Source organism: Podarcis muralis, chromosome 8, assembly GCF_964188315.1.
Source record: "Podarcis muralis chromosome 8, rPodMur119.hap1.1, whole genome shotgun sequence".
NCBI classification, from domain to species: domain Eukaryota; kingdom Metazoa; phylum Chordata; class Lepidosauria; order Squamata; family Lacertidae; genus Podarcis; species Podarcis muralis.
The window spans coordinates 45818308-45845470 of record NC_135662.1 but is presented as its reverse complement, the minus strand read 5'-3'; the positions used below and the strand labels follow the sequence as shown (position 1 = coordinate 45845470).

The 27163-nt window shown below is 42.4% G+C and overlaps 1 protein-coding gene across 15 annotated transcripts in view; it reads left to right on the top strand.

Annotated features, from left to right (window-relative positions):
- The window catches only part of GREB1L (GREB1 like retinoic acid receptor coactivator), a 168091-nt gene that overhangs the window by 110912 nt on the left and 30016 nt on the right, over window positions 1-27163 (top strand). For 10 of the 15 annotated variants that reach the window (XM_028737207.2, XM_028737218.2, XM_028737215.2 and 7 more), the window contains 9 exons: window positions 1178-1309; window positions 3155-3292; window positions 4485-4628; window positions 6741-6878; window positions 10187-10372; window positions 12770-13093; window positions 16109-16237; window positions 24905-25054; window positions 26768-26965. In XM_028737207.2, coding sequence (XP_028593040.2) covers window positions 1178-1309; window positions 3155-3292; window positions 4485-4628; window positions 6741-6878; window positions 10187-10372; window positions 12770-13093; window positions 16109-16237; window positions 24905-25054; window positions 26768-26965 — 1539 coding nt within the window. The remainder of the gene's footprint in view (window positions 1-1177; window positions 1310-3154; window positions 3293-4484; window positions 4629-6740; window positions 6879-10186; window positions 10373-12769; window positions 13094-16108; window positions 16238-24904; window positions 25055-26767; window positions 26966-27163) is intronic. The other 5 variants (XM_028737219.2, XM_028737216.2, XM_077933103.1 and 2 more) reach the window with 1 other exon arrangement.

Below are 27163 nucleotides of genomic sequence, written 5' to 3'. Positions count from 1 at the left end.
CGTGATAGGGTTGCCATATTTCGAAGAGCAAAAAAGAGGACACATTTGCCAACTTCTACTTTTAACTATGAATCGCTATGCAGACTCTCATTTTACATACCCATGCAAAAGAGGACATGTCCTAGGAAAAGAAGACATATGTCAACCCTAGCTGGCAGCAGGGAAGAGAAGCTAAAAGGAGCTTATCCTGGGATTAAATTGACGTTCAGAACTCGATGGAAGGCACATGTCCCCAAAACCTGGTGAAATAACTTGGGTGAGCTAAGCTACTGGCCCTAGCAAATACTAATTAAAATCTTGCATGCTCTCCTGAATCAGGTTCTCTTCATCTTCAGCTTTCATAGTTGATTTTCTGTGCTTATGCAGCAGTTGTTGAATGCTGGTAGCTTTGAGCATTGTATAAACTTTTCCTTCTACCCTAGTCTGGTCAAGGAGGCTTTTGAAACACCGCCAACACCTATACTACCGAAGAATAAAGTATGTGGGATAAGCACCCATTCCCTGGGCAGTGCTCCTTCTCTATATCATACCATATCTGACACCTGTGTCCAGTGTAATTTTTGGCAAATACCAGTAGTTATTTCTGAAATTTTCTGGTTTCTGGAAGCTATTTTTTTCTTTTTTTCTTTCAAATGGTTAGTATATGCTATGGTCAAGTACAACAACAAATCTATAGGATCATGAGTCACTCAGTTCTGATCTTGGCTTTATTTAATTGGGCCGTTGGTGATTTATTTCTGCTTTGCATATCTGATAAATGGAAAGTGTACCTACTTGCAAGCTCTATGAGTTTAATTTACAGGCTTGTATCCACTTACCTAGGAGTAAACTCCATTTAACGCAATGGGACTTATTTTCGAGTAGAAACATACAGACTTGTATGTAAGTCTCATAAAAGATGAAACTGCTTACTTGGAAGTAGCCTTAGTTGAATACATGAGAGTATGTATTCGTAACTTGTTCCAGGATTTAAACCACTTTCATAGTAAGTATTAAAAAATATAAATGCCTTGAATGTGTTATAAGTTTACAATTGCCTTGAATGTGCTATAAGCGGTAAGTATATGATATGTTTGTAAATAATCAGCATTTGCAATGGGCTCATGTAAGTGACACCTTAGGAAAATTCAAAGATAATGTAGATTTTGTAAAGTAGTTTCAACAATCTCTTTGACAGACTCCTCAGTGTTCAGTCCAGCACAATCTTCATCTGCTAATTTAAGTGGAATTCAAGATTTGTCTCGGAATAAGAACATAGTGAAACCACTTGCTTTGCCGGTACAACTTGTAGGAAACACATTTGCAACAGGTAATATGTCTTCCCCAGAGTTCAGGAGGGCTGATATCAAGTTATTTGTGTGAGGAAAAGGAGTCAACTTGCATTCACCTAAATTTATAAAGTTGTATGTTAATTTTCTCAAAACATAGATCTATTAGCTATGCAATTTTCTTTCTGAAACAAGATGCCACAACAAATAATGTTTGATATCTCTCTAAAAGGTTGCTGTTATCCACATATTATTTTCATAATAATCATACTGATGTGTGTGAGACCTTTATTTATTCTGTTTATGTATTTGTTTACAAAAATAGTTATATACTGCTGTATCATAAATATATATCACAGTGATTTACATTTCCTCCAAGTAGCTGAAGGTGTCCTATCTCCCCTTTTACCTTCATGTCCTATGATGTAGGTTGGGCTAAGATAGTGGCCGGGTTTGCACATAACACTAAGCCATGGTTAACATTAGCCATGGTTTATAAACTAACAACATACTGTGACTTAAAAACATGGTTTGTTCGTGGTTAATACACCATGGCTAAGCTGCTGAGCCAGAATCAGATAATCAAATTGTGGTTTAGCATGACATGTGAACCAGGGCATAGTGAATTGCCCACTGCCACTCAGTGAGCTTCATATCACAGTGGGAATTTGAACCTGGGTCTTCCCAGTTCTAGTCTGATAATCTGACTCTCATCATCAACAGATTAACAGTGCTGTGCACCAATTTATTCATTTAGTAAATAATAAATTAACTAAAACACAAAGTCAAAGCAGCATGGGCACTGCCCAAACATCTGGTTTCCACAATTGGTCTGTAGTAGTTGGTAATCAGACTTGCTAATTCTTGAAATAGGGGACTCTTCCAGAATCCTATGACTGGAAGAATATTAGCAGGTCAGGATCGCCCCTCTTTCCAAAATGTTCAGTGGTTGGAAAACCTTCTGATTTAAGGTGAAGCTGTAGTTTCACATCCAACAACTGCTGTCATCCCAAAGAGGAGTGGGGAGATCAGACTCCCTCCATCAAGCCCTACTCCTACGAGAAACATGCAAGGCTACCATGGGTGTAGCCAGGATTTTTGCTGTGGGAACAGAACCAATGTGATTGGTCAGTTAAGGACTTATATTGCTTTACTTGATCTAAGGGAGAGGTGCAGCTGCTTTGGCTACGCCCATGCTGTTTCCCCTTCGACATACCCCCCTCCCATGATAAAAACGATGGATATAAATAATCTCACATAGGGCTTGTGAAAATTCCTCCTCCTAGGCAACTATTAAAGGTGCAGGAGCGTTGTCCTCTTTTGCATCTAGCTGCTCAGGGCACTCTGACATGAACAAAGACTGTATAGAACTGTGCTTGATGAATTTCACCCCTTCCTAGTACATTGATTTCTTTTGTGTATCCAAATTCATATCTGAGCATTTTGTCCAGGTACTTAATGTACCTTCTGGGAAAATTGTGTTTCAGTCATTAAGGCTCTAAATATAGCTGTGTTTCATAAAATGAGACTAAAACACTTTAAAAAACCTAACAATTCTTGGGGGATCTAGTCAAGGCAAACTAAAATGATCAGATGCCTTTTTACTAGGACTGCCAACAGATTTACCTGAGAGTAAGCTCCACTGAACCAAGTGGGATTTAACTTTTGGGTAGACTTGCATAGGATTGTGCTGAACCCACTTTGTTCTTAACTTTATAGTTTATGCTAGAAAATATAGAAGCCCTACACAACGGTTCAAATGCATAGGGCGCAATTTGTGCACACATTGCTTTTATCAGCTTATTGTAGCCTTTCTAGGTTCTTCAATATGCATGTTCATTTGCCAACAGTCACCTAATGGGTACTCTGTATTTTGTTACATTCAGCTCCCCTGTCTCTGCGTGCCACTGATGTTGCTAGTGGAAACAACCATGGAGGAAGGACTAATGTGATAAGCTCTACAGTCTCCCGACCTGTGCCTCACTCGATGTCTCCTGGCCCTAGCAATGCGGCTGGGGAGCCAGGTAAAAAGCAACAACACAAAACCCTCTGAATTTGTAATTATTTCAATATAGCCTCAATGGGTCTGCGGTTAACATTCAGATAATCAGAGTTTTGAATGAATAAGAGTGCTGCACCATATTGGAATGGAGTGCAAAAGAAACACCCTTTGGATGAAACAAGAGGCATTTCAGACATTTAGTGCATGTAATAATGTTCTGGGCTGCTCCTCAATGCTCCCACTTACAGTGGCCACACCTCCCAGCCTTGCATGATCCTAAAAAGAGGGTTGCTTTCCTTATAAGCTCAGCTGATCACTGCACTCTGCAGGAGTGGGCCTCCAGATGGAACCTGATCAGGAAGTCATTCAGCACAATACAGGAAGTGGCAACTGCCCTTTGGAATTCCCTCCTGCTAAATATTAGGCAGGCATCTTCTCTGTTTGTACTTTTGGTGCCTACTGAGGGCCCCCAGTCTGCACCTGTATTGGAATTGCTTCTTAAATGTTTTTGTGTTTGTATATGCTTTGGTTGTTTTATCACTTTGGTATGTTTTTCATGCAGGGCTGCTTTTGAGTGGGAAGGCAGGAATATAAATTAAATAAATTAATTAATGGTGATCCTAATCCCTGATCTGCAATGCTGAGGGAGTGGTGTGGAAGTGTCCCTCCTCTGGATACTGGTGCTGTGGAAACCCCTGCTGCACCTGCAGAAGACTTGAGCTGATTTGCATGAACAATGTTCTTTCTAGTGGTAACCAATAAAAGGCCCTGAAATGGGAGCCTTTCAGAAGCAAAGTGGGTCAATCCAAATCAGCTGGATTTTTAAGGCCCCTCATTTTCTGAACAAGAGTTGAGGTCCCTCTGCTGCGCTAGCCTAGAGCTGACACAGCAAACATTTAAAAAGGGAGCCAAAACACTCCACCACTGCCTTCTGCCCTGACCAGAAATACATTCATATATGGTGGTGATTCTGCTGCTTGGTCAGAATTAGGATTGCTCTGTCTTTTCCTCCTTGCCTGATTGTGGGTTCCCTGTAACTGGAACACTTGCTCATTTCTGAGGCAATTAAAAGTGTTAAGGGATCACTGGACCTTACTGGGCAAATCACCTATTGTCAAGCTCCCATTGCACATTTGTTTGGGTTTCTGTTTAAATTAGCGCAAGCTCTCATCTCTCTCTCTTCTTTGTTTCGTTTGTGCATTGTTTCAACCTAGCATCCATGTCCAGTTCTGGGCCCCCCAAGAAACGACACCGGGGATGGTCCCCTGGATCACCAGTCGCTCCTCCTCCTCCGCCGCCTCCTCCTCCTCCTGGCTTAGTTGTGCCTGTTCCTGCCATTCGACCTCTTCCAAGATCAGGCAAGATCCTAAGATGTGCCTTTGTCCACACTAGATTTGTCTCACTTCTCTGCAACCAAAAGAACATGTCATTACTAATAGCACTGTGACCCACCTGGCTTAAACCCATCACTAAGTGTTTTCAAATGCATTTACAAATACATTATTGAGTTAGATGAGATAATTGGGTACCCCCAATGTCCAGCTGTATGTCAGCATGCCCTTTTCTCCATAATGTGGAAAACTTTACTCCCAAATTTCAACATTTCATAATTGGCGAAGTTCAGTTGTCTTTTGCGTTCAGAGTAGACCCACTGAAATCCATGGACACAATTAACTTAGCTCCATAGTGCAATAGTAAAACTTTGAAAAGCTAAGCAGGGTCCAGTATGGTTTTAAATTGGATGGGGGACTGTGTGTTGAGATTCCTGCATTGCAGTGCTTTGGACTAGATAACCCTCAGCGTCCCTTCCAACTCTATGATTCCATGAATTTGTTAGTTGGATGTAGCCCATTACTTTAAAATTGCATTCCTCTCTGTGTAGCTACTGCTTTACTGGGCTATCAATAAAGCTAAATGCATTTATCAGTCAAATACTCCATTTGAATCCAATGCAAAATTACATGCACATTTGCACACATCAGCTGTCTCATAGTCCTGCCTTCCAGTATTTTAATGCAGTCATTCACCCATCATCTGCCACTACTTATTACTGGTACTTTGTGCATTCCCTGTCTTTTGAGTTTTTCTGATCTGCGGCATATTTAAAACTTATTAACCCCTATATGTACTCTGGACCACAGTCTGATTTAACAAGAGCATTTTTTATAACCGAACGTTGCAGTCACATTCTGGATGGAAATATGGGTTTAAGCTCCATGCTTCTCTTCTTAAGGGGCAACGTACAAATCCATTCACAACTCAGCCACTCCAAAAACCAGTATGCATGTGCATCTATGAAATGTGCTCCATGTGCCTTTTTTTGCTGGTAATTTTAAAGTCCGAATTTCTATAATGAAACTTCTCTCTATTAGAATATTAAAATTCATATTGCACATAATTGACATGTACGTAAAATTGCATATGTATTTTTCCAACCCATGTCCTGTGGTTTGGAAATATAGTGGGTGATAATCAGTGTTAGTTGTACTCCGAATGGATCCAGTGAAGTTAACCAACATAGCTAACTTAGGTCCATTAATTGCAATGGGTCTACTCTGAGTAGGACTTAGTTGAATATGATGCACCTTATGGGCACACATGGAATTTAAATTCTGCTATACAGAGAAAATGAGAAGGCATCTTTTGTGCTCAAGGCCACTCCCTCATTTCTGTGGGATTACTTTGAAGTATGTTGTTAATGGATAACAGTAGTCCATACTAAGAGGGTATTAATTTTAAATAATCCATTTACTGGTTGATTAAAATCCTTGTATAAATCAAGGAAGATACCTGTAGCTTCAAAACAGCAACCTTGTTTTACCTTTGAGCAACTTCTAGATTATTGCAGATCATTGGGGAAGCCTTACAATTACATCAAAGATGAGGATTATCTCTAGTTCTTAAGATGCATTTGGGGTCTTCTTTTACTTTAAAAACCACCGTGGCTCCTTCATGATGAAAGCTTAATTTTAATGTTTGTGATTTCAGAAGCATGTAAACCAATATTCAATTGGCAGACTGTGTTTAGTTCTCTAATCAGCATGTCATCGGTCATAGGTTAGCATGGACTCTCATCCTTTCTTTATGCTGACAGGTAGCCGTAAAAGGTGGCCCCAGTGAACAGCTCCTAGCCCAGCACCTGGCTTTGTAAGAAGATGCATATTCCTCTTTGGCCCCTTTAGTTTCCCCCTCACCCTTAGCTACAAACAATACAGTAACTCCTTTTTATATATATATATATATAGAAAAAGGTCATTTGTTTTATGGGGTGGAGTTAAGGAAGGGTATTTGGTTCTTTATTTAAATTTGTTATAGCCGCTAGAGGAAATGCAGAAGTGTTTTGAATTTTATTGTGATTAATGATCAGTGGAAATGGGAGGGGTTTTCTTTCCCCTTAAATTGTTCGTAGGGCCAAATCACAGTATGAGTCTTAGTAATGGGAGTTTTCTTTCCCCTTCTGTATTTTATAGAGCCTCTTTTGTCAGTCCCAGTTCCTCAATCAATGTTAACTGGAATTTTACAGCCTCAGCCCATCCCTGCAGGGGAGACTGTAATAGTTCCTGAAAATCTGCTGAATAACTCAGGAGTCAGGCCAGTAATACTGATAGGTAAGCTCAGAATATGAAATAAAACCATCTGATGTTATGTTTTGGGTTTTTCTGTTTATTTAAAAAAACAAACCACTTTTGAAATCTAAATATTGCAGCTATTTATCTGTGAAACACAGTAAGAATCCAGTTCTCTCCTTTTTCTTGCTGGAAAGGAGCCAGACCATTTCCAAGCATTCCAAATGTGTCATCGCAGGGATGTTCTGTGTTAACTGAAGAATGTTTTATCATTTGAAAGCCATTGCTGAAGCCTAACATGAAAGAGGCTATCTGTGCGTCATATTTGGCTCTTTAGCGAGGAACTAAAGGAAATAAGCTCTTTGCGCAGCCTGTGAGATAATTTATCCTTGACATTAGAACTGTGCTTTAATTAGCAGAGAATTTAATCACTGAAAAGCAGCATTAAGCTGCAACGTAAGAATCAAAAGAGGAACTGACTTAAACCCTAATTGGCTAAATGAAAAAATAGAAAACAACTAAATGAAACAACTGATATTTTTTAAAAAGTGTACTTGTATAAAATATTCCAACTCCCTCTTATAGGATGTTGCATAGTTAAATGTAGATGACTGCCATTAAGAGTTTAAGTATAAGACCTTTCACATTCATGCATACATTTAAAGCATTTGGCTTCCTACAAAGAATCCTTGGAACTGCAGTTTTTAAGGGTGCTGTAAATTGTAGTTATGCATAAGGTTAATTATGTTTCCCAGAATTCTTCAGTGGAAGCCATGTACTTTATACATTGTGCATGTGACCCTATTGGGCCCACTTTGTTGTATTATTTAATTTGGAAATGTCAACTGCAAAGTGTCTTCGGCTCACTCACATCCCTTCCTCCCCTCTTTACTTCAGGGGGAAATGTAGTCCTTTTAAATGTGATTAGTTTAATGGCCCTGTTATCTTTCTGGTGGTCGTTTTTTTATTTCTTTTTTGCAGTTGTGAATTAGGTTGTTCAAAATTATGTCTAGGTTTCTCACTTGTTAAACATCTTAAAAGTGTGTCCGTGCCAACTGTTTTTTTCTGGCATGCTGTTGCATGCATCCTGCATCACATTCCCACTGATATCCTTGATCAGAGCTCTGCTTCTGGGTTTTGCAAGCTAGAGAGGGAGCACCTCATTATAACTGATTTTCCCCTGGCAGTATGCCTGAGCAAACATTGCTTGGTCATTGCCCAAGCAAACGTCGCTCTCATGAAGTGGCGGGAGCTCTTCCAAGGCTAGGGTCCTTGGTTGCAAGCAGAACCTGGCTGGCAGCTTCTGTGTTTAGTCAGTTTCATTGCTAAATTGGGTGAGGGTGAAGATAAAAATTCCCTCTAGTTACTTATTTTCTTTAAGAGCCAAGTGGACAAACCAGTTGCTTGCTTCTTGCCTGTGGGGTTTCACTTTGACACATCAAATAGCAGACATGGGCAACCCCTGTTAGGCTGGAAGACTTATTGGCAAGCCATTGATGTTGACTTGGCCCTGTAGAGTGCAAAGAGAACTATAGAAACTTGCCAACACTGGAGGAGGCTATAAGTAAGCACCTGAGGGCTGTCTAAACTTTGCCTGAAACTTGCCATTCCAGCTTTCAGCTGAGCAGTGCGGTGTTTTCCTTGAGCAAAATAGTCACAACAGGCATACAGGAATAAAGCCGTGCCCTATGTCAAAAATTATGGCCATTAAAGGACCAAATTAGCACACTCTGCACCAAGAAAAAAATATTCTAAAAAAGAATTAGGTGTGGCATAAGAGTATAGGAAATTGTCTCACAGTGGGTCAAATCATTACATCTAGCTCAGTGTTGAATCTATCTGGCGATGCTGGTGATCAAATCTGGGACCTTGTACAGACAAATCATGGGTTCTACCGCTGAGCTTGAGGCCTTCTGGGTGTGTCATGACCCTGCAGACTGAGCTCTACTGTTAGCATGGGAAGTTTATGTAGCTAGGATTCCAGACTTGGGCATAGAAATAGTAACTAAAAGAACAGTACCAGTACTGCTGTTACTGTATTTTAACTCATGTTTTTAAATGAGGCAGGGTCGTGGGTGGCACTGTGGTCTAAACCACTGAGCCTCTTGGGCTTGCCGATCAGAAGGTCGGCAGTTTGAATCCCCACAACGGGGTGAGCTCCCACTGCTTGGTCCCTGCTCCTGCCAACCTAGCAGTTCGAAAGCACGTCAAAGTCCAAGTAGATAAATAGGTACCGCTCTGGCGGGAAGGTAAACGGCGTTTCCGTGCGCTGCTCTGGTTCACCAGAAGCGGCTTAGTCATGCTGGCCACATGACCCAGAAAAACAGTCGGTGGACAAACGCCGGATCCCTCGGCCTGTAAAGTGAGATGAGTGCCGCAACCCCAGAGTTGTCTGTGACTGGACTTAACTGTCAGGGGTCCTTTTCCTTTACCTTTTAAATGAGGCAAGCCTTCAGTTGTGTTGGGCCTGACCAGTTTCTGTAAGGCCGAGACTGGGGTCCTGTCATCTGGGCAGCCCAGAACCTTCAGACACACTGCCCAGGCTTGCTCCCCAAGGAGATCACTTTGGTTCTGCTAATGCCATGATTTGACTTCACCCCCAGAGGCGCATTCATTCCATTGCCTCTCATGACAGATGGATGCCACTCTGAGTTTAAGGCCTTCCCTCATATTGCAGGGGTGGGAGACAGAGTTGTTGCTGTAATGGGTGTACCATGGCATCTGATTGCCCGGGGGGGGGGGAGAGACTGGATTAAATAGACCTTTGGCTTATTCAGCAGGACACTGCATTCATTCTGCATATTCTAAGGGCTAAACTTCATATTACATTAGCTACATAGCTCCGCCTTTAAGTACAGGGTTGTTGTTTTTTCACAAATTGCTAGCATGGGGCCCTTGATCTGAACTGGGACCTTCACATGCAGGGTAAGAGTGAACCCTTACTTCCTGCTGTGGACCCAATCCAAATCTGACCCTATGTCTGAAATTTGCATTGGGGGGGGGGACCCAATCACTTTGATGAAAGCACCCCCCCCCCCATGCTAACCACAGATGTAGAAAGCCCCTAACTCCCGCACTGGCAAGTTGTGTTTAAAAACCCCTCAAAACCTCCCACACTTTATGGCTTATCTTACTTTTAAAAATGTGGAGTTTGGCCCCGAGATGCAAGGATGCAAAGAATTTTCTCACCAAATTTAAAGCCTCTACGCCACATTGGAGGGATCCAGAGGGCCACTAGGCCATCATCCCTTCTTTTATTAGTTATAAAAATATTGCTTTGAATAAATTTCTGTTATTGCAAAATTGTTTTGAAACAACTTGATTAGAGTTTTTGTCTTTGTTTTTTGAAGGTTATGGCACTTTACCTTATTTCTATGGGAATGTTGGAGATATTGTAGTAAGCCCCTTGCTAGTGAATTGCTACAAGATGCCTCAGCTGGAAAGCAAAGATTTGGAACTTTTAGGTTTGACTGGGAGTCAGTTACTAAGTGTGGAAAACATGATTATTTTAACAATACAGTATCTTGTCCGACTAGGTAAGTCATTACAAGTGTGTGTGTGTGTGTGTGTGTGTGTGTGTGTGTGTGTAACAAATCACTGTTTTTGCTAGTGATAAACCTTCTGCTACTTGTTTTTGTATGTAAAAAGACTTCTATGCTCAGTGCTCCAGAAAGTAAATTTGAAATTGCTGGATCTTTAGAAGTTGGTCACTCTGCTAGCCTTTTCAGAGTACCTCCCTTTTTTATCCTGCTATTAAAATCTCACATTTGCTTTGTGTTAAACCTTCAGTTACAGCAAATCCTTTTCATTCAGAAAGGCTTATAGCTGTAGTTTGTAGCTATTGTTTTAGGAACAGCAAACAACCGTTTATGTGAAAGCAACACCTATTGTGTAAATGGTAAGCAACACACAATTAAATATGGGAAGATTAAGAATCTTCTCTATCTCCTTGTGCTAGCCAGCAGTTCCATTACTGCTGCCATTCCTATGTAGTCACATAGGGATTCTTTTTCCTGAGGAGAGAGGAAAGGTAGGAAAACAGGATGGACTAAGACAAGCACATGCTTCTCCTGTGTCAGTGCAACTTACTGTCCTCATGAAATGTTCAGAATTTGTAAGGTAAGAATCCAATACAGCGGCTTACTACCGTATTGGCCCAAATATAAGACACACTTGCCCCCCAAATTCCGATTGTGAAAAGTTAAAGTACGGCTTATATTTGCAATCTTACGGTATTGCTCCTGAAACAGCTGCCCAGGAGAGCCATGGGGGGGGGGGGGGGTTTAGGATTGAAGTTGTTGCTGAGCATTTTTTAGGATTTTACCCAAGGACATACAGTATACTGCCACAGGGGCCGGATTAAATAAATCAAACAGCAGGCCAAATTAGGCCCCCGAAATGGACTTTGGGCATGCCTGCCCTAATGGATCACCTCTGTCAGACAGGGGGAGTACAGCTCTACTAATCCTTCTGTTTTCAATGCTATCAACCCTAATACCTTCCTGGACCTCAGTGCTGTAAGAAGCTAATGAGCCGAACAACCCCTACGTGAAGCACACTTGTATGAGTTTTGCCCAGTTCCACATGGAAGCTGTAATGGCTGTAATGTATGACTGTCAAGCATGAGGCAAGTCTCCTGACAGACAAACAGATCAGCTGAGGAAAGTGTGTATTTCCCTCTTACATCTCTTCCTCTACTTTTGAGTGAATGTTGAATGAGATGAGAAGAGAATGTGGTTGCCGCCTTCTCCATCCTTCAGCACAACAGCAACAAAAATATGAGCACTACAGAATCCCACTTCTGGTTACTGCTAATGCTTTAGGCTTGTGGAACAGTTGCTTGCTTCCCTCATGATCTCCAACTGCCTTGTCTCTGGTGCCTAAAATAACATTGTCATAGAGTTGACAAAATTGAAGGAAGTGAAAGGCCTTCTGTTATAACCATCCGCCAAGCAATTCTGCACTCGTTAGAGGTCGTTATCACCCCTTGCAATCCAAACTGCTTTGTGCCACCTGCTTAAAGGGGCTTGCATAAAAAGGTCCTTTTGAAACTGTTGCAATCAAAGCCAAGGTACAGGTTGCAGGAGAGAAGTCTGCCTATTTTTCTCTCTCTCAGTGAGGTAATAATCTCTGCCAACCACTTTTTGCCTTTTATTTTATTGTATCCATGTTCTTTAAAAAACAAAACAAAACTGGAGATGTTTGCTGTGGCCAACTTTGTGCTTTGAGTCCTGTGCTTTTAGATATCTCAGCACACTTTCCTAGTAATTGAATGAGACAGTCTGATGGAAGTGTGGGATGTACTAAAGCAGTCAAGTACAACATTTTTCTGTTGCCTAGAAAGGACACACAGGGGAATGTGGCTCCAGACAGGGAGGACTTCCTGATATACCTGCTCTGGAGCTTCTTACCTCTGTGTGTGACCAGGTAGATGGACGTGACCCAAGCTGACCAGATACAAGGGCTGGCCCAGCAACCATCTCTCTCTTGGACTCACTCTCTCCTGGCTCTTAGCCAGTGCATAGCTCAATCTTCACAAGCAGAAAGTCTGAGATGTAACTCAGACTTCTTTTCACTGTAACCACAAGATAAAGCCTGCCTTCAGATTACTGCTGTGAACTGAATGTGAGTAAAACTTTATTCTTACTTTTAAAGATGACTGTGTTGTGTTATTATTGTTTTAAGAGGGAAATAAAAGGGGAAACTCACCAGGAACATTCTAGATAGGACAAGCCAGACTGGATTGCTTAATTAAAGGATTCTAACGAATAATCAACTTGCTTCCAATAAGTTGCAAAGGGAATGTGCTCTGCTGTTTCCTCACTAGCGTGAGTGAGGAGGGATGTTATCAAAACAATATATCCTCTCCTCCTACCACAGGAAGAGACTTTTTGATGACCTATTTTGATCATTTAATTTATCAAAAATTACAGGTCCTGATAAAATACCACTCAGGGAAGAATTTGAACAGATCATGCTGAAAGCTATGCAAGAGTTTACTGTGAGAGAGCAGTCCCAACAAACGAGTGCTCAGGGCATCTTGTTGCCAGCTCAACTCCCGTGGCTTGCCAGGCTAATTGCCAGCGTCTCCCAGGAAATGGTGCATGTAGTGGTTACTCAGAATTCCCTGGCCGAAGGCATTTCAGAAACACTGCGATCTCTTAGTGAAATGAACCACCACCAAAGGATGCCAGATTACGTTGTTGCCATCTGCGCGTCAAAGACCAGAGGGAACGAATTCTGTGTGGTAGTTTTAGGTGGGTACCTTTCCCCATAAAACAATATAGATACAACTTTGGTAAGGTGATGCCTTGTTAACAACCGGATTTCACTGGCAAAACAGAATGCAGGTGTTTCTTGGAGATCTCTTGAAGAGTGAAGACACAGGCACAATGTTAATATGGATAAACATGCACTGTTTGGCTTATTTATTCATTGATAGTATTTCTACCCAGCATTCTCAATTTCAGTATCCCTTTTGTTAGTGTATATCTCTTTAATCTTTGGAATTGGGGTGTTGCTTACCCTTGGGTTGTAACCACTTCCATTTTGAGCCAGATAAGTTTGTCTTTAATTAATTTGCGGTATATATTGAATTGTGCACAGCCACCCAAAAACGGTATTAGTGAATTCATCAGCATGTTGCACCTCTCAGGTGGGCACCATTGCCATTATAAGAGAACAAGGGAGGTGTTAATGGTGAGTTTTGGCACCTCTTTTTCTAGAAAAATAGAGAAGGTACCAGCACATTTTGCCCCATAACCTTGTTTCTAGGTGGGCTAGAGACTTGCCTTTTTAAAAAATGAAAGCTGAGAGACTGGGGCACCTATGAAAATCTTTGTGGGCATCGTGGCAGGAAACACAGGAATAGAGTATCATTTTCCAGAACTTGGGAACATCCTACAGAATAGCCTTTAAATATTGTAAGATTGGGCACCTCTTTTAGGAATGATCCTTGCTTGGAAATTATGTAACACAATAGAAGCAAAAATCTTTTTAAAATGATGATGAAAATCAGAGGTGCTTTTTGAAAACAAAACAAAACAAAATCTAAACCAAAATTGGTTATAGAGTTTCAGCTCAGCTCTGATAATAGATTAAGGTTATTTATTTATTTATTTCCTTGCATAATACTGAATGCCAGGCAAATATCTTCCATAAATGTCTTGTTTAAGAGAAATTCCAGTTTGAGAGAGATTAATTTGTACCCTTAAAAAAGCCCACCTTTTTAATGCAGTCAAATTTGTCTGACATTACGGTTATATACATAGTTATTCTTTTGTGTTTACTTGGCTTCTCTGCTCTTTCTGAGCAAGTTATTCCTCTCTGTGACTTATTTTAACAAGAAGAGCACTCACAGGATTCAGGGGCCATCCTGACCTTGAGGAACAGCAGGCAAATGATGTGCTGAATTGATGTGAAAATGCACTCTCTTGTTGCTCCTTCTACTCTCAATGCAGGAAAGCACTTCCTCACACAATACTACATTTGTGTCGGGATATTGTGCTGTTATCTCTGGAACTTATAATGCTGTTTTTGGCAGACATGCAGCCGTTTTCACATGGCATTAAATGCACCTTTGAACCTCCCTTACACTAAATATGTGCATGTATGATTGCAGTTAATATAGGAGTGAACTAATTTTTTAATTGACGGCATATTCCAGCCCTTGTTGCTATATTTGCATTCCAGACGTGGATATTCAGAAATGCACTTTTCTAATACTAATGTGAGTGCTCTTAACACTTGCAGTCTAATTCTTGCATGTACACATTCCAGCAATATTGGGAAAGTACACCCTATGTGCCATTCCCCCCCCCTTATTTTAAAGACTGTGTGTTTTAGGGCTTGCAAAAGGGGTAGAATACCATGTCTGATTTTCAGGGCTTCTGTCCTCCTCAGCACTCTCATGCCAATCAAATTCTTCCCACCCACTTCTGCAGACATTTCTATGGCTCCAACTCCAGAAATACAAATATTTCCTGAAATATACTCAGAGTCCTGCAGTGATTTCATGGTCTTTATTGCAGCTTGTAAAACAGTGATTGAATTTCCCCACAAACTTCAGGCTTTTATATACATTATTTACACAATGAGTCCCGTCTGATTGGCTGGTTCTGCTTCCCTCCTGGAGCCTGATTGGTCTTCTCCTGCAGGCCAATCATTTGTTACATTCTATGATCCTACCAGCCTAATAGGCTGATTAACTTCCTCCTGGAGCCTGATTGGTCTTATCCTGCAAGCCAATCAGTTGTTGCATTCTAGGATCCTACCTGCCTATTGTCCTAGGATCCAAGCTTAGTACATAACATTTCCAAAGCATGAAAAAGTACAAAGAAGATCTGAATAAGTTGAGAGTAGTTGTATGACTGAGACCACCATTTGCACATCAGGAAATATTTCTTACTAATGAGATTTTTTCTGTTTCAGAATATGAACTACCATTAGATATGATGGATACCTGTTAAAAACAACATTTGCATATCAGCTCCTGCCATTGAATCATAGAGTTGGAGGAGACCACAAGGGTCATCTAGTCCAGCACTCTGCAATGCAGGAATCTTTTCCCCAGGATGAGACTCAAACCCATGACCGTGAGATTAAGAGTCTCATGCTGTACTGACTGAGCTACCCAGGCCACTTACTGTGTAGTAAAATGGTGTACAACTGTTTTTATCCTTACGTACAGGGGCTTTTTTTTTTAAGGGACGTGGGTGGTGCTGTGGTTAAACCACGGAGCCAGGGACTTGCCGATCAGAAGGTTGGCGGTTCAAATCCCCGTGACAGGGTGAGCTCCCGTTGCTCGGTCCCTGCTCCTGCCAACCTAGCAGTTCGAAAGCACGTCAAAGTGCAAGTAGATAAATAGGTACCGCTCCAGCGGGAAGGTAAACAGCTTTTCCGTGCACTGCTCTGGTTCGCTAGAAGTGGCTTAGTCATGCTGGCCACATGACCCGGAAGCTGTACACTGGCTCCCTCGGCCAATAAAGTGAGATGAGCGTCGCAACCCCAGAGTCGGGCACGACTAGACCTAATGGTCAGGGGTCCCTTTACCTTTACAGGGGCTTTTTAAATGCTTGGATAGAAGTTCAGACAGATGCAAAAGGATCTAAATACATGAAGGGGAGTCATTGAAGGTTCTAGGCTAAAACTTCCATTTCTCACAAACTGCTTATAGATCATTAAGACTGGAGCTGTGACACACGATGTTCTTTAGGAAGGCAGTACCATTGTATCAAACAACGTCCTGTGATTCTTCCCTTTCTGTTCTCTAGGTCAGTATCAGTCTAGAGCTCTTGCAGAGAGTATGCTTACTACCAGTGAGTTTCTAAAGGAAATCAGTTATGAGCTCATTACGGGAAAAGTTAGTTATCTGGCATCACATTTCAAAAACACATCTTTAGGTGAGTGAATTAAAATTCCTGTTGTTACTTCTTTGATTTAAAGATCTGTCCATTTCTCTCTCTCATATAAGATAATAATAGTAGAGTTTTTGAGATCTCTTGAGTCAGGAAAGCTCAACGTTTATTATAGGAGGTAGATGTGTGATAGCCAACGTACAAGGAAGCGAGCAGGTAATATTATTCCCCGTCCTCAGCTTAAAAGCATCTCTTGCCTCCTAATGCTTGTTTTATGAAGTGAGGGCTCCCCCTCCTGTTTCCTTTAACATTAATCATTGGCATTCAGTGCCGCTTTCTAGGCTGGAGCAACCACGACATTAGAGGGGTTGAGTTTTGTTTGTTTACCACATTTCTACATCGTATGTCCCCAAGGCAAATTTTAAAGCAATTAGAGCCATTTTAAGGCAATTTGAAATTTTAACATTATAAAATGGTTTAGTGGGGGGTGGAGAGGCCGACATTAAAAGCATACTTCCAGGGAAATCCCAAGTGGCTGGAAGGAAAAAATTGCTTTCACTTTGTTTCAAAATGAGTCCAAGGAAGAACATATAGACAGGTCTCTCCAGGAAATGTGTTCTACAGCTCAGGAGCCACGAAGAAAAATGCTTGCTCTTAGTGGAAGTAAGTCCCAGTCCTTGGAAATAAGGCATTTGGAGCAGACCCTCATTGGCAGTTCTTAAAAATGCTAAATTGTGGGCTTCATATGGGAAACTACGTTTCCTGAGATAGCTGAGGCCCAAGCCATGTTGGGTTTAACTGAGCAAAATCAGCACTTTGAATGGTGATTGGAAATAAACTGGTAGCAAATGGAAATTTTTCAGAGCTAGCGTGCGAAGTTCTCAATAGCTCACACCTATTAACAAATGGGCATCGGTTGAAGTTTCTGGACAGTTTTCAAAGAATGCCCTGTATAGAGTCTAGTCTGGTCTCCAAGGCCAATACCCAGGTCTCTCTCTTCTAGCACAACTATCAATCAACCAAAGCTTATAAAAGGCATTCTGGGTCATGGAAGCAAACTGAGACACTTTAGAGCAATGTCAAGCCCAATAGTTTGCTTAATTTGTTTTGTTTTTTTATTTTTTTATTTTTTTTTTTTTTAATATTTTATTAAGGATTTTCTTGTTTTACAGAAGTGTAGTGCCTCATATATATTTTTCCCCATGTAACATTTTTACAAATCCGTTTCATTTGTTGAGGCATTAGGGGGAGAAGAAAATAAAAATAAAAATAAAAAAAGGAGAGAAAAGAGAAAGGGGGTGGAGAGAGGGAAGATGGATAAGGGTGGGATTGGGTGGCGGTGTTTCTATTATGTTTAATGTATGTAGAGTTTGGTGTCAGCGTGCTTGTGTTGTTCACTTGTGTTCCTTTGGTGGTGAGAGAGGTTGGGGTTGGCCTAGGGTGTGATTGTTTGCTTGTGATTGGCTGTGGTGATCTTTGTTTTCGTGTGTGAGTGAGGTGGGTGGGTGTTTTGGATCAGGTTAGCCATATTGATTTGTATGCTGTTGGTGGATTATTGTCATTGTCCTGTTGGGCTGTGTGTGTGATAAAGGGGAGCCATACCGGGGTGAAGGCATCTTCTTCTGTTTGTCCCCGTGTCAGTTTCAGTTTATTAGTTAATTTTTCTAGTAGGGCTGTTTCCCATACTATTTGATACCATTGGTCCATGCTTACTCCTGACAGGTCTCTCCAGTGTCTGGTTATGGTGTTTCTGGCTGCTGAGAGCAGGTGGGTTATGAGTTCTTTGTGGTGTAAATGGGCATTGTTGTCTTGGAAGATGTTTAGTAGGGCCAATTCTGGGGTGGTGTCTATTACTTGCTTAGTTATTTTACAAATTTCTTGTATGGCTGTTGTCCAGAATAGTTGGATTTTGGGACACTCCCACCACATGTGGAAGTATGTGCCTGTGGAGGTGCACCCTCTCCAGCATTTTGGTGAGGTTCCTGGGTGTATTAGCGCTAGTTTCCTTGGTGTTAGGTACCACCTGTAGGTGAGTTTCAGTGTGAGTTCTTTTCTTTTCGTTGATATGGATTTAAAGGGGGGTTTAGACCACATTCTGGTCCATTGAGTGGGGTTTATCTCATAGCCTATGTCATTCTCCCATTGATTTTTGATTGCGTCTAGGGGATTTGCGAGATTTTGGAGTAGTATTTTGTATATTGCGGATACCATCCCTTTACCGTTTCCCTTTGTTGTTAGGAGGAGGTTTTCGAAGGTTGTCAGGGGCCTAGTTGCTGCTGATTTTACTGTTGGGTTGTTTAAGAGGGCATGTAGTTGGTGTTGTGTTAACCAGGGCATTTGGGTGTCTTCTAGTTTGTCTTGTATTTCTTGTGTTGACAAGGGTTTGTTATTTTTATAAAAGTCTATTAGGCGATACAAGCCTTTGGTTCGCCAGGTTTTTATCTTGAGGTTTTGTGCTGCATGGTGGAATAATGGGTGGTATGCCAGGGGGATTAGTGGGGATGGGGTTGGGGATAGTTTGCCTATTTGTGTTTTCCATGCTTTGAGCATGGTCTGTGTGTACCTGTTAAGTGTTGTGGGAATTTTCTTTAGTTTGTTTGGGAAGAGTGGGTATGTTGTGGTGCAGGTGTTTTCAATTGTGTCCCTCTCTAGGTGTACCCATTGTTTTGTCTCATCTTCTAGTATATATGGGATTATATGGCGTATTTGGTTGGCGTTGTAATATGCTTCTATGTTGGGGATTCCCCATCCTCCTTCTGAGGTGGGGAGGTGCAGGTATTTGGGGCTTATTCTTGGTTTTTTATGTGAGAAGATGAAAGAGTGTAGTTTTCTCTGCCAACTGTGAAGTTGGGTTGAGGGGATCCAGATTGGGAGGGTTTGGAATAGGTAGGTTAGTTTTGGGAGTGTGATCATTTTGATCATGGCTATTTTGTCTGAGAGAGTGAAATTCATGTTATTCCATCTCTTTAGGTCTTTGTTAATTTGTCGCCACAGGGGCTTGTAGTTGTGGAGGTATAATTTATTGAGGTTTCTGGTTATTTGTACCCCTAGGTATCTGAACTTGGTGTGGCAAAGTTTTATTTTGGTGACCTTCGTGAGTTCTTTTTGGGTGTGAGGAGGGGTGTTGAAGCACATAGCTTCTGACTTTGTGAAATTTACCTGTAGGCCCGACACCATTGCAAATGCGTTGAGTTCTCTGATTAGGGAGGTTGCTGTGCTTATGGGGTCTGGTGTTGTGACCATTAGGTCATCTGCAAAGAGCCCTAATTTATAGGTCCTGCCTTTTATTTCCACTCCCTTGGTGTCTGCGGCTGCTCGGATGCGGATTGCTAGGGGTTCCAGAGCCAGGATAAATAAGAAGGGAGACAGTGGGCATCCTTGTTTCGTGCCTCTTTGGATAGCTATAGTGTTAGAATCCATATTGTTAGTTCTGCATTTTGCTGAGGCTTGGGAGTATATTTGTTTGAGGATTTGTAGGAAGTTGGGGCCAAATTTCATGTTAGTTAGTACTGCTAATATGTATTTCCACTCCAAGCAATCAAAGGCTTTGAGTATGTCTAGGGACATAATTGTCAATGGGAGTTTGGTTGCCTTGCTGTGTTCGATCAGGTTCAGTAGTTTCCTGATGGGGTCTGTTATATTGCGGCCAGGGACAAAGCCAGTCTGGTCTGGGGCTATTAACTTGTGTAGGAAGATTTTTAGGCGGTTGGCCAAGATTGATGTGAATATCTTGTAGTCTTGGTTTATTAATGAGATTGGGCGGTATGATTCTACTTTGAGGCTGTCTTTTAGTGGTTTTGGGATGGAGACTATTTTGGAGTGGGTCCAGGTTTTGGGGATGGGGCCTCCTTTTATGATGTCGTTGAATAGGCGGGTCATGTAGGGCATCAAGGGTTCTTTGAATTTCTTATAGAATTCTGCTGTGAAGCCGTCTGGGCCTGGGGCTTTGTGTGGTTTCAAGTTTTTGAGGACCGCATCTATTTCCTCTGGGGTGATAGGGCTATCCATGAATTCCTGTTCCTCATCAGTTAGGGTAGGCATGGTCAGTCCTGCTAGAAATTTTTTGATTTCCCTCTCTGGTGGGTTATGGGAGGTGTATAGGTTGGAGTAAAATTCTGCAAATTCTGAAATTATTTCTTTGGGGGAGAATGTTATGTTGCCGTCTTTTTTGGTGATGCAGTGTATTCTTGTTTTGAGTGCTTTTTTCCTACATCTATTTGCTAGTAATCTGGAGTTTTTCCCTCCATATTCATAGAAACGTTGTTTAGAGTATAGAATGTTGATCATTGTTTTGTTGATTTCTAAGGAGTCTAGTTCTCTCCTTTTCTGTTCTATAAGTTTGAGGAGTTTTTTAGATCCTGTTTGTTTGTAGCGTGATGAGAGGGCTGTGATGTCTTGTTCTATTTTGCTAATTTTTGAGGAGGTTTGTTTTTTAAGGAATGTTTTCTCTTTTATGCAAGCTCCTCTGGTGACCGCTTTCATTGCGTCCCATAGGAGGGGGGTTGTTGTATTGTTTACATCGTTTTCTTTGAAGTAGTTTTGGAGGGTTTTTGTGAGACTCTCTCTAATTTGTTTGTTTGTAGTTAGGATGGGACTGAAGGACCAGGATGGGGTGGTTTGTGTTCCTTCTCCTATTTTAACAGTGACTTCTACTGGGGCGTGATCTGTGATTTTAATGTTACCTATGTTTGTTGATTCTACTGAGGGAATCAGACCCTGTGTGAGTAGAATGCTGTCCAGTCTGGACACTGTATCATGGCGTCCCGATTGGAATGTATGGCTGATGTCTCCCGGGTTTTGCTCACCCCAAATGTCATAGAGACCCCTGTTTTTTAGCATTTTTAGTAACTTGTAAGAGTTCCTGGTTGTTGGGGGTTTCCTTCGGAGGAAGGTTGCCCATGGGGTTGTGGGGTGGATATCTTTCAGGGATATACCTTTCATATTTAGATTGAGGTCCCCTCCTAGGATTGCTTCCCCTTCAGAGAAGGAGAGGAATTTGTTTAGTGTTTTCTGGAAGAATTCTAGTTGTTTCGTGTTTGGGGCATATATGGAGCCGATTGTCAGTTTGATTTTGCCATCTAGTGTCCCTTTAGCGAAAATGAATCTGCCTTTTTTGTCCTTGAGGACTGTTGTGGCAGTGAAGTTCAGGTCCCTACTGAGTATTATGGCTACACCACGGGCTTTCCCTGAGCCTCGTGCGACCCACTGTTGACTAAAGCGGGGGTCGCTCAGGAGTTTGCTGCCTTTGGGTGGATTGTGTATTTCTTGTAGGAAGGTGATGTGTGGTTTCATGGTGTTTATGTATGAGGTGATGCGTTTTCTTTTGATGGGGTTTCCCAGCCCCCTCACGTTTAATGTAATTGCTTTTAGGTTAGCCATTTTGTTTATCTATTATGTGGGGCGATTCCCTGCCAACCCGTTCGGGTTGTCTTGTGTCTCTCTCTTCGTGTTGTTTAAAGAACCAGTGGGGTTGCGCTGACCTAGGGTGTGGTGGGTGGGGGGCTAGTAGGATTAGAGTGAGATTTGGGTTAAAGAGTAGGGGGTAAGTTGTAGGGAGTTTCCTATATGTAGTCATATAGGTGTTTGTTTGGGGTATTTTGGGCCATCTGGCATTTAGCCAGTTGGTCCTAGGTCTCAGCTGGTGTGGAAGGCCGTGTTCAAGGACAGGCCGTCCCCCCTGTTGTCTGCGATAGGGGGTGATCAGCGAGACAGTGTGAAGTGACTTTGTAACGTCGCTGTCAGGTATAAGGTTTGTAAGCAGTGTTGCCAGTATTATGAGCAACATTGTTGGTGTGTTGGGGTGGGGATGTGGGTGCTGGTACGCTCTGGTGCCACCATAGTGCTGGTTGGGTATCAGATTTTAGCCTGATTGTGGGTTGTGTTATTAAGGTTGGAGTTGTTTTTCCTTAGTATGGAGTATGAGGATGTTGAAGGTGTGGGTGATGGGGAATGTGGTTGAGGTCGTCTGGACTGGTGTTGGGGTGGGGATTTCTGTGGGGGTGCGGGGCTGGGGGGGGTGTTGATGGTGTTAACTAAATCTATGTTTTGGGGGGGGAGGGGAAAAAAGGGGGGGGGAATCACCAGTCCTTCAGTTTGTGGTTTTTTCCTGGTTGCTTCTTTCAGCCGGGGTTGTTGTTGTTGTAGGGTTGTCCATCTGCGATGAGTTGGTTTGGTTGATCTTGGTCTGGTTTCTTGTGTCGTATGGCCGGCGGGACGGTTCTGAGCATGATGCTTGCCTGTATTGGTTTGCGTTGTTGCGCCGCTTCTGTTGTATCTTTTTCTTCTGTACCATTGTCCAGTTGTTTGCTGTTGTTTCCTCGTGGTTGGGGCTGTCGCTTGGTGGGTTTGTCGGTTTCCATTCCGGCGGGAGGTCGAGTTCAAGGTTCTTTAGTAGTTGCAGGGCCTCAGGTATGTTGGTAGCCATGTGTTGTGTTGTGTTCGTTGTTACAATGAGGCGGAAGGGGAAGCCCCATCGGTATTTGATCCCTGCTTGTTGGAGACGCTGGGTGCATGGGCGCAGGCTTTTCCTCCGGTTTAGGGTATCCTGAGATAGGTCCTGTAAGGCCAGAATGGGGGTTTCTCCATATCGAAGGTTGCTTGAGTTTCTGAGTTGGTGCCATATTTCTTCCTTCTTTCGGTAGCGTGTGAAACATACAATGATGTCTCTCGGGGGGGCGCTGGGTTTTGGCATAGGTTTTAGGGCTCTGTGAGCCCTCTCCAAGTCCTCTGCCTCAAGTTTCAGGCTTGGGATTGTGTTTTTCAGCCAGCGTATAATTAGGTCTGCTGGGCTTTTCTCCTCTGTTTTTTCAGGAAAGTTGCGGAAGCGGATGTTACAACGTCTATTGCGGTCTTCAAGGTCGGCTTGCTTAATTTTCATCTCGTTGTGTTCTGCTTCCATTTGGTTTACCAGTTCGTCCAGTTTCTTGTTCACACGTGCGTTCTCCTCCCGGTATTGTTCTATTATTCTTTCTTGCATTTGGTTCTTGTTCTCTAGAGCTTCCACTTTGGAGGTTAGATTGTTGATTAGTACCTGCATGGGAGCCATTGTGGCCTTCAGTGCTTCTTCTAATCGTGCTTCCATTTCCCTCAGATCTCGTTTCGTTATTGGGTGGTCATCATCTTGAAGGGGAGCTACCATCTTAGCATTGTTTGCCATCTCCCTGGTTGGTGTCATCTCGGTCTCCCTGATGGTTTTGGTTTGAGGTTGGCTTGGCGTCCTCTTGGGGTTGGGCGTGTGGTGGTTAGGAGTTGTGGCAGTGGTGATTCCTGGGTATTGTTGGGTTGCTGGGCTGATCAGGCTTTGTTGGCTGGTGGCTTTTACAGAGCGTTTCGATTAGGTGGTCATTTGTGTCACTTCTAGCCTGTGTTTTAAGAACTTCTCTAGGGCTTCTGTAGATGCCTCAGCGGTGCCGCCGAGGCGGGGGGGGGCAGGTAAGTAGAGATGGGTATACTCTCCTCTGCTTTCCCGTCGGCAGAGATGGGGGCAGCAACGGTAAATTTGGGGCTCCTTTTTCTTTCTTTCTTCTTCTTCCTCTCTCTCCCTTTCTTTCTCCCTCTTTGCGTTAGTTCCACTGTCCTCCGGGTTTTGGAGCTCCTCTCGGCTGTTGGGGGGGGGGGTCGGGTGCCTTTCCGGCTCAATCAAGGTCGTGGGGGGGTGTTTTGGCTCCTTTGATAGATGCCCGGGCACCCCCAATTCCTCTCCGTTGGCAGTGCTGGCAGCAGCAGTTCTGGGGGGTCCGGGAATCGGTCACCAGAGCCTTTTACTCTGGCTGGCTTCAGGAGCTCTTTTCTTCTGCTGCTGCCGCCATGCTGCCTCCCAGATTGCTGTCTGTTTTGTTTTTTTATTTAAAATATTTAACATTTTCAGAGCAACTCACAGTTTATAAGTAAAACCAATAGAAAAATCAGCAGCTACAAATAAGTACAACTAAAAGCCTAAAAAGAAACAGCACTGAAACAAGTTAAAAGTCCTATACAAATAAAAGAAACCAATTCATTTCAGGATTTCTAAAAAGACCCTTTCTCCTGTTGTCACTTGCCTCAGTTCCAGAGGTGGGCAGTCCTTGGAGAAGGGCTCTTGAAGTTGATCTCAGCATTTCAGCAGGTTCATGTGGGAACAGACATCTTTAGAGAAGTGTAGAGAAGATTCTTTTCCTTAGTGGAGAGAATGAGCTAGTCTACCACAAGGACTTCTCAAGTCCTCCACTGTAAATAGCTTTCTCTTGTCTTGACTGAAACCATCATCCAGCCCATTAGTGAAAAGGGGAAATAGAATTTAGCATAATCTACATTTTTGTGATGCCTCCATCTGGATGAACTCTCCCAGTGGTTTTGTTGGGATTTTTAAAAGCATAAAATATAAGCTTGAACCTGGTAGAAATATGTAGGGTATAACTCAGAGTGGGAGCAGTCTTCTCAGCACTAATTCTGGAACATGCTTGTTAGGAAGAAACAGAACCATCACAAAGCAATTCCATCAATTCCATTGCAAATGTTACTTATTATATGACCTAACCACTGATGTTAAAAGAGCAGATTGGACAGCTCTGGTTGCCTTTTAACCTTTTTGTTAATCTTCATTTGTTCAGCAGTATTTGGATGGGAAATGCTGGATAGGTGTTCAATAGTGGCATGGTGTTTCTTTACACCATTTCTTGGAAAGATTTCATAGGGATGTGGTATACCTTTTAATCTACCTTATTGTTCTAAAAGAAAGTTCTTTACTAGGCGATGAACTGGACAAGTTGTTAGAGACAATACAACAGAGACGAGGAGATAACGTCGTAATCCCATTCAATGGGGATGTCAATGAATGTGTGTCATCTCAAGAAGCAGCTGCCATGGTTTCCACCCAAGAATTAGGTAAGGGCTTCCTTATGAAAAACAAAACACTTTATGTGGAAACCAAATATTAGCCTTCACCTGGGAATTGGAGAATATAAAAGATTGCTCTATTAAGATTCTACCTTGCTCTCATTACACTGGCCCAGACCATGAAGCCACAGAAAACATGGTATTTGCTCAGCATAGAAATATTGCCACCGCATCCTAATTCTGGGGGGGGGGGGGGGACCAAGGGGAAGTGGTGTCAGTAGTTCCACAGTTGTAATATCTTCTACCAGGTTTATACTGAATTTGTGAATAGTTGGCTGGCTGCACTAATGTGCAGGATGTGTGTGTGTGTGTGTGTGTGTGTGTGTGTGTGTGTGTGTGTGTACCTGTGGAGGACAAGGACTGGGCTCAGTAATGCTGAGAGGGTCCAGACAGCTACCAGGTCTTCTGCCCATTATTGGGGCCCTAGCGAGTAAAGCTAACAACTATTTTCTGTTAACCGTAAGCTCTTTCGAAGAATCACCAAAAAATGAAATAAACCAAGTATGGCAAATAAATTCATAGCAGGCTGCTGATAACAAAATGCTATAACAGTAACCACCTATTGTAATCTTAGAAAGGTGTTTCCAGTGTGGTATGAATGAAGCGAGAAGGGTGTTAAAAAAGTTTCCTGTGTGGTTTGGGTCCACGGAGGGTATTTAAAAAGTGATTCAGAATGTGTTACTGCCTACATCTACTGCAGTTTTATGCATTGGCAACCAAAACACTTGTATGAAGCTGCTTTTTAAACAAGTCACAGTCACTATGTAATATTACTAATTTTAAAATATTTATTTATCTGTTTCTGGATTGAAAAGTGCTGGTTCACAAGGTCCATATTGCTACACTTGTCCCTACACAGAAATGGAATTACTCTTTCCAGAAAATTTAAAAAATGATTTCTGTAATTAGCCTACTGCTTATCTACCAGGCATGAGGAGCCATCCGCTTGTGGGTCCCAGTTTGACCTGCAAGGCCTTTTCATGTACACCAACCCCACCTGTCATGTATCTGACATCCAGTGGCGTAGCGTGGGTTGTCAGCACCTGGGGCAAGGCAAGTAATTTGTGCCCCCTAACCCGTGGATTTGCGCCCCCAACCCATGGATTTGCGCCCCCTAACCCTAACCCCCAGATGTTGCGCCCGGTGCGGCCGGCCCCCCCTGCACCCCCCACGCTACGCCACTGCTGACATCATATGTGAGGCTGTCAGTGCACAATTAGGAGCCTTAAAGTGCACTCCAGAGTGTTCAATGGCAAGGCAGATTTGCTGTCCCACCTGATCAGCTGAGAGCTTGCTTGAGTCAGCTCTGCTATCAGTTTCCCCATAGGGAATTTCATAGTGTAGCAAAATTCACAAAAAAGGGAGCTTGAAGTCAGCACTTACTGACTTATGGGTGGGGACTTCAAGCCATGCTTGACTCAACATGGATTTTCCTTTGAGTCACCTGATGTCCTGGCAATGCCAGGTGACTGACACACCCACTTGTCAAAGTGGTCTACTGAGGGCGGCAGAACCCAGGATCTGCCAGATCCAAATCACTACTGCTGGTCTACACACTTCACCTGAGACTAAGTTCCATTCAGCTCTCTTCCATGTACTTACCAGGCCTGTTTAGCTTCAGAAACAGAAAATAATTAATGGGCATCTCTGGACTATTTTCTGGCACCCAGAAGCTAAATTATAGTTCTTTTTTTCTCCTAGATTTGGACACTGAAACATTCCAAATTTATCAACCACAACTCACAATTGCCAGAAAGCTCTTGTCACAGGTATGCGCCATTGCAGACAGTGGCAACCAAAGCCTGGATCTGGGTCACTTCAGCAAAGTAGATTTCATTGTTGTAGTCCCTCGTTCAGAGGTGCTAGTCCAACAGACCATTCAACGGATTCGACAATCAGGTAAAAGAAAGCAAGGAGAAAAGCAGCATATTGAATCCAACAAAGCGTTTTATATATGTCTGTACAGAATTAATAATGAAATAAAACCAAAATACAAAAGTTCATGATGTAATCTGTAGCTGTGCTCCTGTGAATTCTGCATCAAAGAGAAGATCATGTCTTATATATCTTATGCAAATCAGGCATCTCGATAAGCAT